Below are 17,525 nucleotides of genomic sequence, written 5' to 3' on the forward strand. Positions count from 1 at the left end.
CACCCTGTAGAGAGTTCAGCTACACACAAATTGCCCTGTAGAGAGATCAGCTAGAAGAAGTTACCTTGTAGAGAGTTCAGTTACAAAGAAACCATCATGTAGAGAGTTCAGCTGCAAACAAATCACCCAGTAGAAAGTTCCGCTATGAACAGATCACTGTGTAGAGAGTTCAGTTAGAAACAAGTCATCCTGTAGAGAGATCAGCTAGAAGAAGCCACTTTGTAGAGAGTTCAGCTACAAAGAAACCACCATGTAAGAGAGTTCAGCTGTAAACAAGTCACCCAGTAGGAAGTTCTGCTATGAACAGATCATCCTATAGAGAGTTCAGTTAGAAACAAGTCATCCTGTAGAGAGATCAGCTAGAAGAAGCCACCTTGTAGAGAGTTCAGCTACAAAGAAACTACCATGTAGAGAGTTCAGCTGAAAACAAATCGCTCTGTAGAGAATTCAGCTACAAACAAATCGCCCTGTAGAGAGATCAGTTAACTTGTAGAGAGTTCAGCTACAAACAAATCACCCTGTAGAGAGTTCAGCTACAAACAAGTCATCCGGTAGAGAGATCAGCTAGAAGGATCACCTTGTAGAGAGTTCAGCTACAAAGAAATCGCCCTGCTTCATCTTTTCTTCTTCCTGTGGTAAAGAAAAAAAATGATTGGTTAAAAAGCCCTAAAGCCAGCCATAGGCTGGCTTTGGGGTATACAAATACAAAAAGAAGTGAAATCTAATCCAAAACAGCCAAGCTATAAAAAAAGAGTGCGGCCCTCAGAAAGGCTATGGTGAAAAAAAGATGTGAAATCCAAAGTGGCGGCCAAGAAATGGCTGTGGTGGTAGGTTAATGGTAAAAATTTTAATAACGACAATTCAGGTGAATTTTGTGCCAAGACCAAGCAGCACCAAATTCACCTGAATTGTTGCTATTAAAATTTTTACCATTATCCTACCATCACGGCGATTTCTTGGCATCCACCTTGGATTTCACATCTTTTTTCATCATAGCCTTTCTGAGGGTCACACTTTTTTTTTATAGCTTGGCTGTTTTGGATTAGATAATAATAACCATTGCTATTAAATAAAATTAACAATTATATAATGGAGAGAACCCAGTCTCTGCCCGGATCAAATCGACAGCAGCAACTGGATTCTCACAAATGGATCTGTCAGCAGAAGAGCGGGAACCACGTAAACATGTAATTGCAGAGTGTAGTAGTAGAGAAAAAGACAAGCAACATCTAATTAGTCCCATTACAGCAGCATAGTGATCATTCCTCTTCTCTGAAAAGAGGGAAGCTAGACGTTTGTAAAACACAATAGCTTGATCAGCCATCCCACCCGTTGCAAAGAAAACAAGAGGAGTAAAGGTGCCATGCTCAACCTCATGAATTTGAGCTTTATAAGTACACTTCTTCACATTTTTGTGACGACGATAAATGGACCTTGGAGTAGAGCGGTTAGTAGGCGCATGAGGATTGAACACTTTAATGTCAACATAAGACTTTTCACATCTGCTACCCCAAAAACCATTCATAGCAACATTTAAATGTGCCCCATCTTCCGTGTTAAGGGTGGTATGATCAAAATGTTCCCCAGAAAGAGGCTGTAAGGTTGGTTCAACCTGTACTTCATGGCACACCTCTATCAGCAAAGAAGCTGTTAGATCACGTATTTAATTGTGTCGAATAGTTGGAAATCCACCTTTAGGGCAAGAAAATGCATGTCAACAGAAAACTTGACCCCACAAGGGCAACGATCAGGAAGTCTAACAGGATCCCAGCCATACTGAAGAGCAATAGCATCATGAAAATCTGTCTTGTGAAGAGTAACCCCATTTTCCTGCACAGGAAGTACAGTAAACCAATCGGAAGCACCCCATTCAAAAGCCAGCTCTAAAGCTCTCTTTAAACTTGGAGGTGCTTGATCCAATAATGCATCCTTAGTAGAGGTCATCACAACAGACTTTGAACGTAGTACTTGGTACTACGTTCAAAGGGTAATCTATTATCTCTAATACTTGGTTGTATAGTTATTATTATAAGGGTAATCACAATGACATACTGGTACAAAAACAAATATGTACTGGTACGAAAGAGAAAGTTCAGATCAACAAGATCTGTTAGCTGTAAATTACAAGTATCTACATAAAATATAGCTAGAACCTAAAACGACTGTTCGCTGCAACAATTCTAAAGTACAAAACTAATTAATAGTGAGTCTCTGTAATAAGCCTCCAACATACTTGCTATGCAACCCAAACTTCCAATAACTAGTGAAATAACCTCACATTTCATTTTCCATAGAGATGTCAATTCAATTGATAAATCCTTATGTTTCTCAATCTTTTCAATTTCCTTTGCAGAAACATTGCAATCTGAAGGAACTGCAACACCAATAATCTGCACCATCTTCTGACATTTATCTATTATCACAATATCTGGGTGCCAAGCAGCTACATAGTGATCAGTATAAATGTTAAAGTCACATAATAATTTTACATCTGAACTCTCCAGCAATTGGGATGTGATCCCAATAGCTACATGACACAGATTGATTAAAAAGTTTTAAAATACTTCAATGAACAATGCTTACTTATTATAATTATTATTATTATGGAAGGAAATCACAGCAACATAGTGGTACAAACACAAATGGTACTGCTACAAAAGTATAGTGCAAATCAAGAAGATTGGTAAATAATTTACAAATATCTATGTAAAATAAAGCAGGATCATTATTATTATTAAATTAATCACAGAAACATGTAAATACGTACATGAACAGGTAAAGGCATTTCTAGCTTGGAGTGCTACCCACACCCTGAGAGCTGAACAACTTTTCTTAAGATGGTTGCGATTCCCAATAGAGCTGTCTTCTGTAGTATATATGTATGTAGATATTTAACGAGGTAAGATTCAAAAATTCCAAAAAACTCTGAAGTCTCTTAGAAATAGAACCAAGAGCTCCAATCACTGTAAGAACCATTAATGTTTTCTTTCACCATAATCTTTTTAGCTCAACTCTTAAGTCCTGGTATTTGGAGAGCTTTTCCTCTTCCTTAGCAGATAGATGCTTGTCAGTAGGAATAGATACATCTATCATCATAATAAGAGCAGAAACCTTGTCAATAATCACAATATCTGGCTGCCTTGCTGATATCATGTGGTCCACGAAATATTGAAGTCCCAAAGTATCTTGGCAAAATCATTCTCTGTAACACTGTCAGTCCACCGGTGACGCTCCCGTTGCATGTTATATTTACCGCACAACAGCCAGTGGATGTATTTGGCTACATCATCGTGTCTTGCCTTATACTCTGTGCCTGCCAACTGAGTGCAACCCGAAATCAAGGACTCTACAGTTTCTGGTTGTGAATTACAGTCAGCATTGTGGGGTAGAAGAGTCAGTGAAAACAGTCTGCAATGCTCTTGTGCAGAGTGCCTGGTCTTGTGTGGCCAGAAGGAAACTTTTTTTTTGGCCAGAAGGAAACCCTCTTTTTCCAAAGCAAGGTCATCCATTGTTAGCCAATACACACTAGCCACCTCATCTACATTTCTGTCACATGATCTTACAAAATATCCATGGAGTGCCTTCTGAGAATCATACACTATGATAGTAGTGTAATCGTAGTGTATAGTAGGGACCACAAAGGAGTAGGCGTGGCCTACGAAATAATATCACACAAGGAACAGCCTCGATTTCCTCTAACAACAATCAGGCGGTATTGGTTTGGTGAAACTAAGCCCAAACAAGCTTTCAAATTGACCCGAAACACTTTCAACAAGTTGCTACAGAATTTTAAAAATTGTTTATTTAGCAAAATTTTCTACTGACTGAGTAAGTAAGTAACTGACTGACTGATGCCTCCAGACAAGCGTAACTTGATAACGGCTAAGGCTACGGGCTTGATTTTTTCACTATTTGACGTCGCTTCGGCCTGACAGGTACCTTTTGGCATACTGAAGTATACGTACAATGCATTCTTCATGGACTTATCAGTGTCCTCCTTTGTGTCCCATTCATCTTTGCTGACAGCAAAAAGTGTCAATTTGGCGATAGCACATGATGGCTTCCCTTCGTAACGGAAATTGTCCGTATTTGTCATAGTGGCTATTTTGATATCAGAGGTGCTTTTCAAACAGTTCTTGATTCATACTGCTGTGTAATAGGTTGAATATAGCCAACAACGAAGCGTAATGGATACTTCACTTTTCAGATGATAATTGGGGGGCACGGCGCCATTTCAGATGCAGTATGCGTGGGTTTACCAGTCATAATTATTATTTACAAAAAAAGTTAACTAACAAGTGCACAGAAAAATTTGGAATTTTCAACTAGAGTAGGGACCATAACACATTGATAAAAAGTACTGAAACAAGCTGGAGTAGTGCACAATATTAATTCACAGTAAAACAATAAGAAGTGTTACATCCCTACTGCGCTAGAGATACCATAATGGAAATGCACAGTAAGGATATATATAACACTTTTTATTGTTTTACTGTGAATTAATATCGTGCACTACTCCAGCTTATTTTAGTACTTTTATTGATGTGTTATGGTCCCTACTCTAGTTGAAAATTCCAAATTTTTCTGTGTACTTGTAATGACTAAATCTCTCTAAATGTTGGTGCTGCTAGACTCAGATGTAATGATTAGACCTGATACCTTCACTGCTTTCAGTAATGGTTCCTGGCTCTTAGATAGGTAAGAAAAAATGAGCATTTCTCTTCCTATACCACATCCTCAACCAATTTCAACCCCCTACCTCCCTTCTTTCTGGGAACATATAGGTGATCAACATCACTTCTGGGGTGAAGTCCTCTGTGGATTGTCAACAGCTTTCTAGTCTTTCTATCCATAGATCGCAAATCATCCACATTCCACTTTACTATCCCTACAGCATATTGAATAATGGGGAGACAATATGCATTCACAGCATTAAATTTATTTCTACTGTTAAGCTGTGACCTCAAAATTAACCTGAGGCATCAAAAATATTCTTGTCTCATCTTCGCTTTCATACTGTTATGAAGGATATCACAGCCGCCAAGAACACCAAGTACTTGTAACCATTCCCAAGCTCAAGGGATTTATCAACTCACCACTAGGCAAAGTTAAACCATCACTTAAGTACTGTTTCCCTCTCTTTAATCCGAGATGTGCACATTTGATAGTTATTATTATTATTATTACTAGGACTGCGTCACATACAACCAAGTACATACACCAACGTTGCAACCTACCCATTGGGCAAGTATAAACAGTGCCATAGGAAACACTCAGAGCAGTGTGCGTGTACCTTTGGAAATGATACATATACATACGTACGCAGGCAAGGGAGTTTAACTGGCATCAGAAAACCACAATGCTAAAACACAACCTACACAAAACCAAGTTAAGTTAGCTATATTGAAAGTAACTATATATTGTAGGTGTGACGTGTCTCTGAAGATGACTCAGCAGTGAAGTGGGGCTATGCAGAATAAGGGATATGGTGAAGGCACAATTAGCAATTTATCCCAATCAAGCCAATATGGCACAACAGACTCTGTTGTAACTAGAGGCCACTGGTGATGTACCTGTATATCAGTGGTGTGGCATTGGCACAGTGATCACAGTCTATAATATTATGCATACAGCCATGCACAACATACAGGAGATAGTTACACATTGTTTTATATTCAGCACTGCATCGGCTTCTTGTTTAGCTATTACAGACTCACAGTAGACTAGTAGTTAAGCCGAGTGGAAAATAATTCCAGCCGCCAGCAAGCCAGATGAAGGTGCATGTATAATGAAAATAATTCCAGCCACTAGCAAGCCAGATGAAGGATGAAGATGTAGACCTATAATACAACTACCAGTACAAGTTTTACATTACTCATTACCTTGCTGTTCCAGCTGGTTGTTTATGAGCGCATCAGCTGGTATCCCAACTGGTCATCAGCTGGTCCTTCACTGCATGATGCCTGGAGCGCATATCCTGCACACAAAATACACAGTTACAAACATTTAAACATACTTGTAATGTTGTTGCTTACCAGTAAAGTGGCGCCTGGCCTCTCTGCGGGCATTTACTAATCTTCTCGTTTGAGCAATCTGTAATTAAACAAGGGCGTGGTGCTGGGCGTTATAAAGAATTACACATATGGTAAAGTCATCAGCACGAACAGGCGTACTTATTATACGGTTGTGCCTTCATTCACAGGCCAATCTATCCCCGCTTAGTTCATTTCTCTAGGCCTCGTAGTTTTCTCAAACATTATTTATTATTTATTAATTATTATTTATTTATTTATTTATTCATTCATTATTAATGACGTAATTTTAACCGCATTTCGTATTATTCTTACTACTTGGTTGTATAACTAGGACCGCGTCACATACAACCAAGTACATACACCAACGCGACAGCCCCCTGGTGAGGCTATTAGGTGGTGAAGGCACGATCCCCAAATCATCTCAATATGTCACAGTAGTGACAGATATAACACAATAGTGGCATCATAACTAAAGGCCACAAGTAGCTAAGTGTCAGTACATCATTGGTGTGGTAATGGCACAGTGATGTGTACAAAGTATATGTATACAAAACATACAGGAGAGAACTATACATTATTGCAGTATTGTATGCAGCAATATATTATAGGCAACATCACCAGATAAAAATTATTAGCCAATATACAGCACAGTATATCAACATCAACTAGAGCTACATAAGGTTCATCAGTGGTGTAGCAATGCCGGGCACAGTGATGGGTGACACACTATAATTATGTATACACAACTTGCAGGAGATAGCTACACAATACTGTAGGAGTATGCAAGCCAGATAAACCAGATAAAGGAAGACAGCCAAGCCAGCCAGAGTCTAATAGCTAGCTACGCCAGGTGAAGGTAAAAAAGATCAAGCACATATTGAATTGCCTGACACCAACACAAAGGAAGTTCGCCATGCCAGCTGCACAAGACAAAATTGTTTACTTGTATTTTATATGTAACTGTATTGTAAAGAGCGTGGCATATGTTTTAGTGTTTTCTTGTATTGTTTATTTACGTGAATGAATCCACTGGCAGCTGGCATGGAGACTTGAGATGTTGCAAACATAAAAACTTACTTGTAATCTTCTTCTTTACACGTAAAGTGGCGTCTGGCTCTCCTGCACAGACATCGCTAATCTTCTCCTTCGTGCAATCTGTAAATAATTAAGCAAGGGTGTGGTACTGGGCGTTATATAGAATTACACGTATGGTCAAGTCATCAGCACGAACAAGAACGACGATTATATGTTTGTGCCTTCATTCACAGGCGAATCTATCCCCGGTTAGTTCATGTCTCTAGACCTCGTAGTTTTCGAGAACATTATTTATTATTTATTAATTATTTATTTATTTATTTATGATGTAATTTTAACCGCGTTTCGTATTATCTTTACTACTTGGTTGTATAATTATATGGTGTATAAGCCTTAGCAGTTTAGAAGTGTAAGTCTAAATTCAGTTGGCAGCAAAAAGGTTTAATTAAAGTGCAGTAAGCCACAACATTCATAGTTTCACAACTTAACAACATTGTAACATTTTTATAGAGAGTAAAAATTGCTCACTATTAAATGTTTGTTTCCAGATTACAATTTAGCAACACATATGCGCATGATACCACTATGAAGGTGGCAGCATGCCACCACAACCTGCCTTTCCCTATTACAATTACCAAAGGGATCATCTGCAATTAGTATTAACCATCAAAAAGTTACAATGATATCATCTTACCTGTAATAGTACACTAGGGGACTTATTTATTCCACCAAAGGGTTTAAACAGTTCTGCATGGCAGACATTGCGGAGTGTTCACAAAGTAATGTGGACACTTTTAGTTAATTCTGTCAAATCTGTGTGGCAATTGTTAAAATGCTGTCTTCATTTGCTTCAGCCAGAAATTTATTTGTTGATTGCGGATCATATGTATGCAGTTTACTTTGCTGAATTTTAACATACTCTAATAAGTAATCTGTACATGTAGCTATATATTCATGATTGTTCAAAGGTACTGAGTGTTAGTATTACAACTATGTAATTTGCCTGCCAGTAATTTACCTGCACGGCATGCTGCAGATGTCCCTTAATCAAGTTAAAAAATTACATACTTTAACTGATCATTTTTGCATTACAATAGGACGCTTCACTGTATTTGTTGACATGGGTAGAAGAACCATCACTTTCCATGTATTTGAATATACTACCATACAACAACTGAGATGGATGATTGAAGAAAAGTTATGCTTAACAGTTGGTTGTCTCTGCTATCGTGGTAGGGAGCTCACTGATGGTGATTTGTCTGATTGGGAGATATATGGCAATAGTACTCTAAGAGTATTTCCTATACAGGTAAGCAAATATTTTCTATGTGTATATAGATCAAGGGGCACCGTCTTATGCTCAAAGTTTTACCTATTATGCTATGCTGCACTGCTCAAATTTTTTACCTATTATGCTCAAATTATGCTGTGCCTCATTTCCCCCTTTTTTTTTATTATGATGTGATTTCAGTTGTCAAGCTTAGAAGCCTGTATGCCCATTCAATTGCATACAGATACATACATAAATTAGATGCAATAAACAAAAATCAACTATGAATATAATTATTACATCAACATAAATCTAGAGCCATAAATGTAATTATCTATAGCTGATTTAATAAAGAATTTCCTACAATAACACTTGTAAGACTGTTCCAGTCATTAATCACTCGCAGTTATGGGCACATGATAAGTGGCTGAAGCACATCTTTGCTCTTCAAAACTGCATGTGACAGAGTATAGTCAGCTGCCTGATTGTTCTATTAGAGTTATTGACTGTTGGTTCTATTAGAGTATATCGATCTTTTCTGTGATATGTAGTTTGACCATCAAGGATTTGTAGTATGGCTGAAATATTCTTCCTATTATGCTAGCATTATGCTCAATGCCTTCAGGCACCTATTATGCTCATAATTATGCCAGCATAATTGGTAGGTCCCTAACTGACTCACTGTAGTGAGTTGTGCGGCCAAGAAATTACGAAGTGCATGCCCACAATTAAAATACGCACGGCCATTACTGTGAGTTATTTTTATTAGGCCCGTAACCAGGATTTGTCAAAGAGGGGTTCAACTTTGACATGGTAGGTATTTACAGCAGTGGGGGTCTGGGGCACAGCCCCCAGCTGCTGACAACATTTTAATGTTTGACTTCTCCTAACTGGCCTAAAATTGGTAGTACACACCAATGACTCCAAAGAGCAGTTGTAAGTGTATAATTCTGACATACTGTATAATTTGAAGTTAATCTCAACTTCAGTATGTGCAGCAACTGCACAAGCTTGGGTTAATTTTAGTAGCTTTAACTGGATACATTTCTTCTATACATTGAAATAATCAACACATGAAGTTATCCATTTACTATCTACGTATCACTGTTTTGCTCAGTACTCCAATAGCTATTATTCTTTTGTGTTACACTTAATTGACATGAGCTATCTAGGTCACATGTGACTTCTTGGCTGTACTGTACAATGCTGTGGTTTCTTAGGACAGAGACTAAGTAGGTTTACAGTGTACATGCAAGTATATAGCTAAATAAATACACAAGGCATTTTTTCCAAGGTGGTTAACATATTTGGTGGTGATTACCATATTTGGTGGTGATTCATAAATGCAGGGATCTTGGGGCATAGCCTCCACCACTGACACATTTTAAACATTAAAATACTTAAAAATTACATTGATTCATGGTTTCTTATTGTATGGTTAGTTCACTATTATGACAGCTAATTTAGATTGATTTTCAGAGGGGAGTTTCCAGAACCTCATGCCAGCCCATATACACCCCTGCACATCAGTGAAAGAACTAGGACTTTGCAAATATACTCATGCAGATAGTTTTTATTGTGAACTTCCTTGCTGTATAGTTAGCTGGCCAGCACTATCCAATAACTAAACATTTAACTGAACATCAAGAGCATTACATGCACACAAGCATTTCTCAGGTATACCAAACAGTATTTACTATTTGTTGCCTAGCAGCTATATAAAGCACAGACGTCTTCAGCTACATCAGTACAATTCATTAAGGAGCCACAAAATAATTTGGGTTTCTACACTTTACTGATTATAGTAGTTAAACTTATGATTTTAGCCATGACTACATATCTGAAAAATAGGTATAGCACAGTGTTCTGATAAACACATTATAGAAGAGGTTCAATTTGGTAATTGTTTGAAAGCTTTAACCATGAACGATTAGGGTATTTTAGTGACTGTTCTATTAGAGTATATATCGATCTTTTTAGTGAATTTTCATCCCCACCCAGATCTTAGCTGTGTAGAGGTGGAGCTTAGATCCACTTTAGTTAACACCTCAGAGCAGCCTTCAGTGCCTTACATATAACCCCTCTATACCTTTTGGGCACCCATGTCTTATACGCCAGCTTAAAACAATTTGTAAAACATTGTTAATCCTGGAGGGGGGTTCGTCCGAACCACTTGAACCCCTCTTGGTTACAGGCCTGCCTAATTTACATGTAGGGACAGTTTTGCAATATTAGCTCTGGAGACCTTGCTAAATAAAAAAGGCTGCATAGCTATTTTACTTTATTTCTAGATCTCTACCTTATGTTACACCTACCGTCACGTTATACCAGCCAACATACCCATGTTTGTACAGTCTATCTAACATTGGCATTATCTAGTTGTGGATTTCCCCGATGGGTAGGTAACAAGCCAAAATCACCTACGAAATTTCAAAATTTGAAATATGGGTGCCCATATTTCGTCTTTCAAAGAACATTTCAATTAATATTTCTCCCTAAAATTCAGTAGTTCCAAAATTAAAAGAAACTGTAAAATTCAGCAATTTAAATTCATAATTCTAAATTTCTGTAAATTCTCGTTACATCTGCTTGATTACCAACTTTCATCTTTCAAATGTACAAAATATCAGGCAATATTAATTTTCATCTTTCAGAAATAAATTCAGACGTGACCTATGAAATTTCAGATTGTTACCTATCCCTTGGGTTTCCCCTATGTGTATTTTCCTCAATCAAAGCTCTAATACAGACAGCAACTTGTACACAATGTAGACACAATCCTAGTATCTTGTAAACAAGTTGTGAAAGCATCAAGAACATACATATCAAAACTAGTCTGTACATTTTGTCAAATGAAGCCATATGTGTATTTCGTTTTTCAATACATTTTGTACGCAAAACACATGTTTTTAAAGCATAAAGTTTCGTTACACCTTACACATTAGACTTTTCCAAAAAAAACGGGTGGAATTAACAATTTCTAACCTTCAGCTTTCTTTTGTTCAATACAATTTTATCACAATTCAACCGGGAAGTCACTGTTCTTGCAGGCTGAAGTCCGTTGATTGCAAATAACTCCCATACATTGCGTATTGATGATTGCGCATGGTACATTTATCGCGATGATTCTAAGTCACACATGGGAAATCCCCATTAAAATGGGTAGCATTATTTAGAGCAGTCTAGCAGCAACAGGTTGGTGTGAAATGTATGTGGATTGCGACAGTATTGGCCAGTGCTCTGGTGGATTAAATGTTTGTAACAAAAACTCCATATATTTGAATGGACACACGAAAATAATACTTACTTCCCAGAGAGCTACTTTTCGGATAGCTACTTTTCGGATGCTACTCGATGCAACAGGGGTTCTAGTGGACTGAGGTTTGTAGTAATGTATTTTATATCAAGTAGGAAGAGAGATTCTACTGGTAACTCAGAGTCAAATTTTCGTATACGCGTAATTTAATTTTTGTGGTAAACTTGACACAAGTTTTGATATGAAGTCCCTAGGGAAGGCATTTCAAGCATAAATATTGTAGACTCTATTTAGTGCCATGCACCACTTATTGTATTATAATTGTTTCAGCCTTTGTGTCTTGTCACTACTAAGAATTAAGAAATATGGAGTAAATAAAAACTTCTGGAGTCCTCAAACAAGAAAAACCTTGTTACATATACCCGCCCCATGCATGGACAAGCAGTCACTTGCATCGTGGTTTTCATCCTGCATGTACGTTAAATAACAAGTACACAGAAAAATTTTGGAATTGTCAACTAGAGTAGGGACCATAACACATCAATAAAAGTACTGAAACAAGCTGGAGTAGTGCATGATATTAATTCACAGTAAAACAATGAGAAGTATCTCTACTGTGCATTTCCATTATGGTATCTTGAGCACACAGTGGGATATAACACTTCTTATTGTTTTACTGTGAATTAATATCATGCACTACACCAGCTTGTTTCAGTACATTTTATCGATGTGTTATGGTCCCTACTCTAGTTGAAAATTCCAAATTTTTCTGTATACTTGTTTGTTAAATTTTTATTGTAAATAATAATTATGACTGGTGAACCCACGCATACCGTATCTGAAATGGTGCCGCGCGCCCCAATTATCGTCTGAAAAGTGAAGTATCCATTTCGCTTCATTGTCAGCTATGTTCAACCCGTTACACAGCATTTCAAATCAAGAACTGTTTAAAAAGAATCCATGCATACCAAAAGAAAGAAATGGTGCCACACCCCAGTTATATGAGGTATTCGTTATGCTTCGTTGTTGGTTATGTTCATCCCGTAACACAGCAGTGTGAATCAAGAACTGTTTGAAAAGCACCTCTGATATTAAAATAGCCACTATGACAAATATGGATGATTTCCATTATGAAGGGAAACACAGCTGAATTCCTAGTGACTACTGGCCGAATCAACGAATCACATCATAGTGTAGCGGCAAAGTCCCCTAAAATTGGTAATATTGTGCACATTTTCATAAAATCATGAAACTTTCCACATAAATAGTACTCCTCAATACATGTATTTTTAGATAGTGCCATCACTGAGTTGATCTTTGGTGACCTTACGACCATTTTTGTACAGGAAATTGATCATTATTATCTTTATCTCCTTGAGGCAGTAATTAACTTGTTAAAACATAGTACCAAACAAAAGATCTTGCTAATAGCAACAACTTGGTTTTTATTTGAAGTCAATAGGTGATTTCATTACAACGTTATAATCATTTTTATTAGCTGCAAAATTTGATATAATTTACCTGCCTTTGAGGTGTGAATTGATCACCTGTGGCTAGATAAAATTATACATAAATTTATCAAATTTTGCAGCTAATAAAAATACTCATAACTTAAGAATGAAATCACCTATTGACTTCAATTAAAAACCAAATTGTTTATATCAGCAAGATCTTTTGTTTGTTACCATGTGTTAACAAGTTAATTACTGCCTCAGCGAGTTAAAGACAAAAATGATAAATTTTCTGTACAAAAATGGCCATAAGTCACTAAAGGTCAAATCAGCAATGGCACTATATCTAAAAACACATGTATTGAGGACTACTATTTATGTGGAAAGTTTCATAGTTTTCACGATTTTTTGGTAGTGCCGCTATACTATGATATTGACCTTGCCTATACACAGAACTACTTAGTAACCATACACTGAAACACTCAGGAACTCAACTGTGTAATTTTATTTTGTTTACAAAATACTAACCACAATGAAGTTACTAAATGGCAAAGTTTAGCAAAAACCAGCCCGAACAAACAACAAATCCCAATTAACTGTTTACAAAGATGCCTTAAAAGCACTCCATAGAACTATTTATAGTTTACTTACATAGTGACTCAAATCACAGCTGGTTTCAGTGTAATTAGTTTTCAGTGTTGCGCATGCATAATAATATGTACTCATGTACACCATACATGATAAAACAGTCAAGGATTGTCTCTACCTGTCTCCAGTATCTTCTTAGTGATACATACATTACTTTTTATCTCTAAGAATTATGATTAAAGTCATATAATAGTCACTTATCCATAATTACATATTAACCGTACACTAGTTCGGTTATCCCAAACACAGGACCCCTATGCAAGGGTATGTCTGTGTTATGAGACAGACAAAACAGTTTGTGGTGGAAACTCATTCTCATTACAGTCATACATAATAAACTATTGTGGCTACTAAAGTGAAGTTTACTATACAAGACGGACAAACCATATTGCCTCGAATTACGGCCGGTCTCATGGTCCCATTTAGTCACTGGGAATATACAGCATCACAGGCATCATAACAAAAATAAATTCCGGGTCTCGAATAAATGCCGAGTCTCAAATAAACGTCTAGTGCAGTCATTATTTTTTAAGGCAGTGGATACTGAACCGAAAGTTGGTTCAATAAGCCAGGCTTGCTATTGAACCGACAGTAAAACGTGGACAAAAAAAGGGTCACCAAAAGAAGACTGAAAACAAAAACCACAAAATTCATCCGGGGCTCAAACCCTGGACTACTAGTGCTTCAGGCAGGCATGCTACCACTGCTAGCTACCCACTACCCCTACTTGTCTATCTTATAAATGCGACTCACGTAGTAGTCTCAGTATATATCCAGGTATATATAGTAAGAAGAACCTAACCTAAAAAGTAAAGGTGAAGAAGAAACCAAGGCTGAACCCGACCCTAACCCTAATGATACCTTTCGTGTCCCCTAAAATCGAATGCTCTGGAAAACTACTAGACGCAACAATAAAAACTTTTCATTTCAGTATGAACCCGGCACTTAACAATTCCGGGTGGTGCCAGATATAAGCGATGAAGTGAAGAACATTTTATAGAGTTCCTTTTAAGCTTGAATCTGTGAAATATGCTGAGGTAAACATCAAGGTATTCAAGGAGAGTCCAGGAGAGTACAACACCTAGTCTTTCAGCACAGGCACTAATTGATAAGCCCCAGTGTTGAAATAGTAGTCTGGCTGCGCGAGACTATACAACACCAAGGTATGAAGTTGACTCATGAATGCCGATCAGGTATATAGGTAAATGCCGGTCTCATACAGTCACTGGTCTCATTTAGTAGCTGGAGTAAAAAGTTGCTTGAAAGAAATAAACACCCAGACCATAATGTGAGACAATATGGTAATTAATTAGCTTAATCACAAAAACATGTAAAGTTAGCCCATAAATTTCCGTAGCCACCATATGGCTGCATGACATTATAAATCATGCAAGAAATAATCCTGACCCTTTGTTTGAGCACTTTTTATTATAATAATCTAGCTTGCAAAATTTATGATTTGTCCTTACATTCAACTATTAACTTATTAACATAATTGTGTAGTAATCTTAGCCATCTTTAGTTTCTCACATTTCAACCCTTAGTTCTGTATGATCTTTGAAAGCCTTTCCATAACAGTTGTGGGACAGTTAAAACTGAATGGCAGGCGGTAGAATGCATGAAAAAATGTATGTTGTCATAATTTTGGTAACTTATATTACAGGGGTCCATAGTCCAGTTTTCAACTATTGGTGAAATAAACTTTGTGAAGAATTCTATAGAGGAAACTGCATATAAGGACCTAAAGTCAGTGTTCAGTCAGTGGTGTTCAGTACTAAATCACAAAACAGTAGAATTGGTTCATGCAGCAGAAACTGCAATATTCAATTGTGACTTTCAGGACCTTGTTGACACTAAGGACAGATACCTCCTTGGAGGCCAGAGAATACTTTATGCAACATGTGCTGAGCTGCAGCATGATATTGCTGACTACTTTGTTGATAGTCAGCATTCAAAGATAATAGCACAATGGAAATGTATCTATATCACAAAAATTGAGCGTTTGAAAGAAAAATGTGTACATGACTTACATTGGAAATGCGATCACTTCAAATACAAGAAGAAACCTTGAAAGACCTTGCTGCAACATTACGTTGAGATCTTAATGTACAAGTCATACATGCATATTTGCACATGCACACTTTTTGTAATTATATATTATACATCCCACTAGTATTTGTATTTAAATTACTATTATTGCCATATTGTTTTTACTTAAATATATTCAGAGCTCAAATTGAGGAAGTATATGTTAAAGTTTTGTATACATTGTTAGCTGCATGGCAGTTTATCAAGATGTAGCAGTAAAATATGCTGCAAAACTCATGAAACAGATTTTTCTTTAGTTGATATCACAAATTAAACAATGTGAAAAGGAGAACTCCCACCAGTGTATCTAGTTCAGGACCTTGATAGACTCTAGGTATACAGTACACTCTAATAGAGCAGTCATAGGTTTCAAAATATCAGATGTAAAGGCTTCTAAAGTATTGATGGTCTAAACAGCCATAAGTATCTGTCCATAATTGTAGCCATTGCCCTTCCTTCCTTCCTTTGACTTTACTGTACAGCCTAAAAATTAATATTTCGAGGGAGGAAATTTTCACTGATTCTGTGGTTTTGTAGGTTATCAGCAAAAACTTTTATCTTTGAAATATTTAGACCTCCATTATAGTCTAATACATTTTGGAGTGTTTGCAAATCTACAAAAACCTTACATTAGGTAACATTGCTCAACTAAGTCAACTTCAAAAAATTGCCCCTCGAGATGTTTAGGCTATATAGTACATGAAGAATTTAGTATACTTTCATGTGATTTTGCAATTCAAGCACAGAATGTAGATTTTGCAGAGTGTGGTGACTTACTATTAATGGTCAGCTGCAAATTATATAATTGCAATTATACAAAGGTGATATTTGTTGTATAGCTAAACACCACCATGCACAGGAAAGTAAAATTAGTTATTAAATGGAGGTGAAGTTGAGGCTGAAAGTGTTCATATAACTTTATAGACAATACAAGTGGGATTTCTATCCCACACTTTCAAGTAGTTGGGTATATAAACAATGTGTTGTCAATAGGGATGTAAATTATGTAAGGTTTCAATTTTGCTATGCATTTATGTATGTACTGTAGTAGAATTGTGAGTTTGGCAATCCTCAATCTTTTGCTGTATTCTTATGTGCATGGTGGTAAACAATTCATTAGGTAGTATTATTATATCACTCATCTTCCACACTAAGATCTATGCTAAGAAGGGGAACCTAGCTTACAAACCAAGCTTGAATTAATGCAATGAAAATCACCACAGGAAGAACATCACATACACACACACACACACACACACACACACACACACACACACACACACACACACACACACACACACACACACACACACACACACACACACACAAAGCACATAAAAAGACACAGAACAAAACAGGGGAGAAACATACACAACAACCGTACAAAAATATATCTAAACACAAAGATTAAATAGTCAGTCACTGTTCTTATACTTCAAGAGTTTTATCTGTAGTAGAATTGCTATTATGTAGGACATTATTTCCAGTTAACTATATTGTTTTGTGTTTATGTCCATGTTCTGGTAGTAGTTTTCAAATGTACTGATAGCAGTACTATCCTGATAAGTTAAACCATCCCCTATTGTAATGCATTAGTTATACTTTATGAAAATGGATGATATTTATACTGGGTTTAGCTCTCAGTGGAATGGTAGCAAATTTCAGTTTATCACAGAATCATTACTAGCGTAAAAATATTTTTTACAATAATTATGGGAAATAGAGATTGCTGAAAAAAATAA

General features: G+C 36.8%; 1 protein-coding gene across 1 annotated transcript in view; it reads left to right on the forward strand.

Moving 5' to 3' along the window:
• The window catches only part of LOC136238429 (uncharacterized), a 28,846-nt gene extending 12,889 nt beyond the window's left edge, over nt 1-15,957 (forward strand). The window contains exons 2-3 of the mRNA XM_066028894.1: nt 8,168-8,379; nt 15,359-15,957. Of these exons, the coding sequence (XP_065884966.1) occupies nt 8,168-8,379; nt 15,359-15,766 (620 nt within the window). The 3' untranslated portion in view covers nt 15,767-15,957. The remainder of the gene's footprint in view (nt 1-8,167; nt 8,380-15,358) is intronic.
• Nucleotides 15,958-17,525: the final 1,568 nt, after the last annotated feature.

The sequence above is a fragment of the Dysidea avara genome, chromosome 11 (assembly GCF_963678975.1).
Source record: "Dysidea avara chromosome 11, odDysAvar1.4, whole genome shotgun sequence".
NCBI classification, from domain to species: domain Eukaryota; kingdom Metazoa; phylum Porifera; class Demospongiae; order Dictyoceratida; family Dysideidae; genus Dysidea; species Dysidea avara.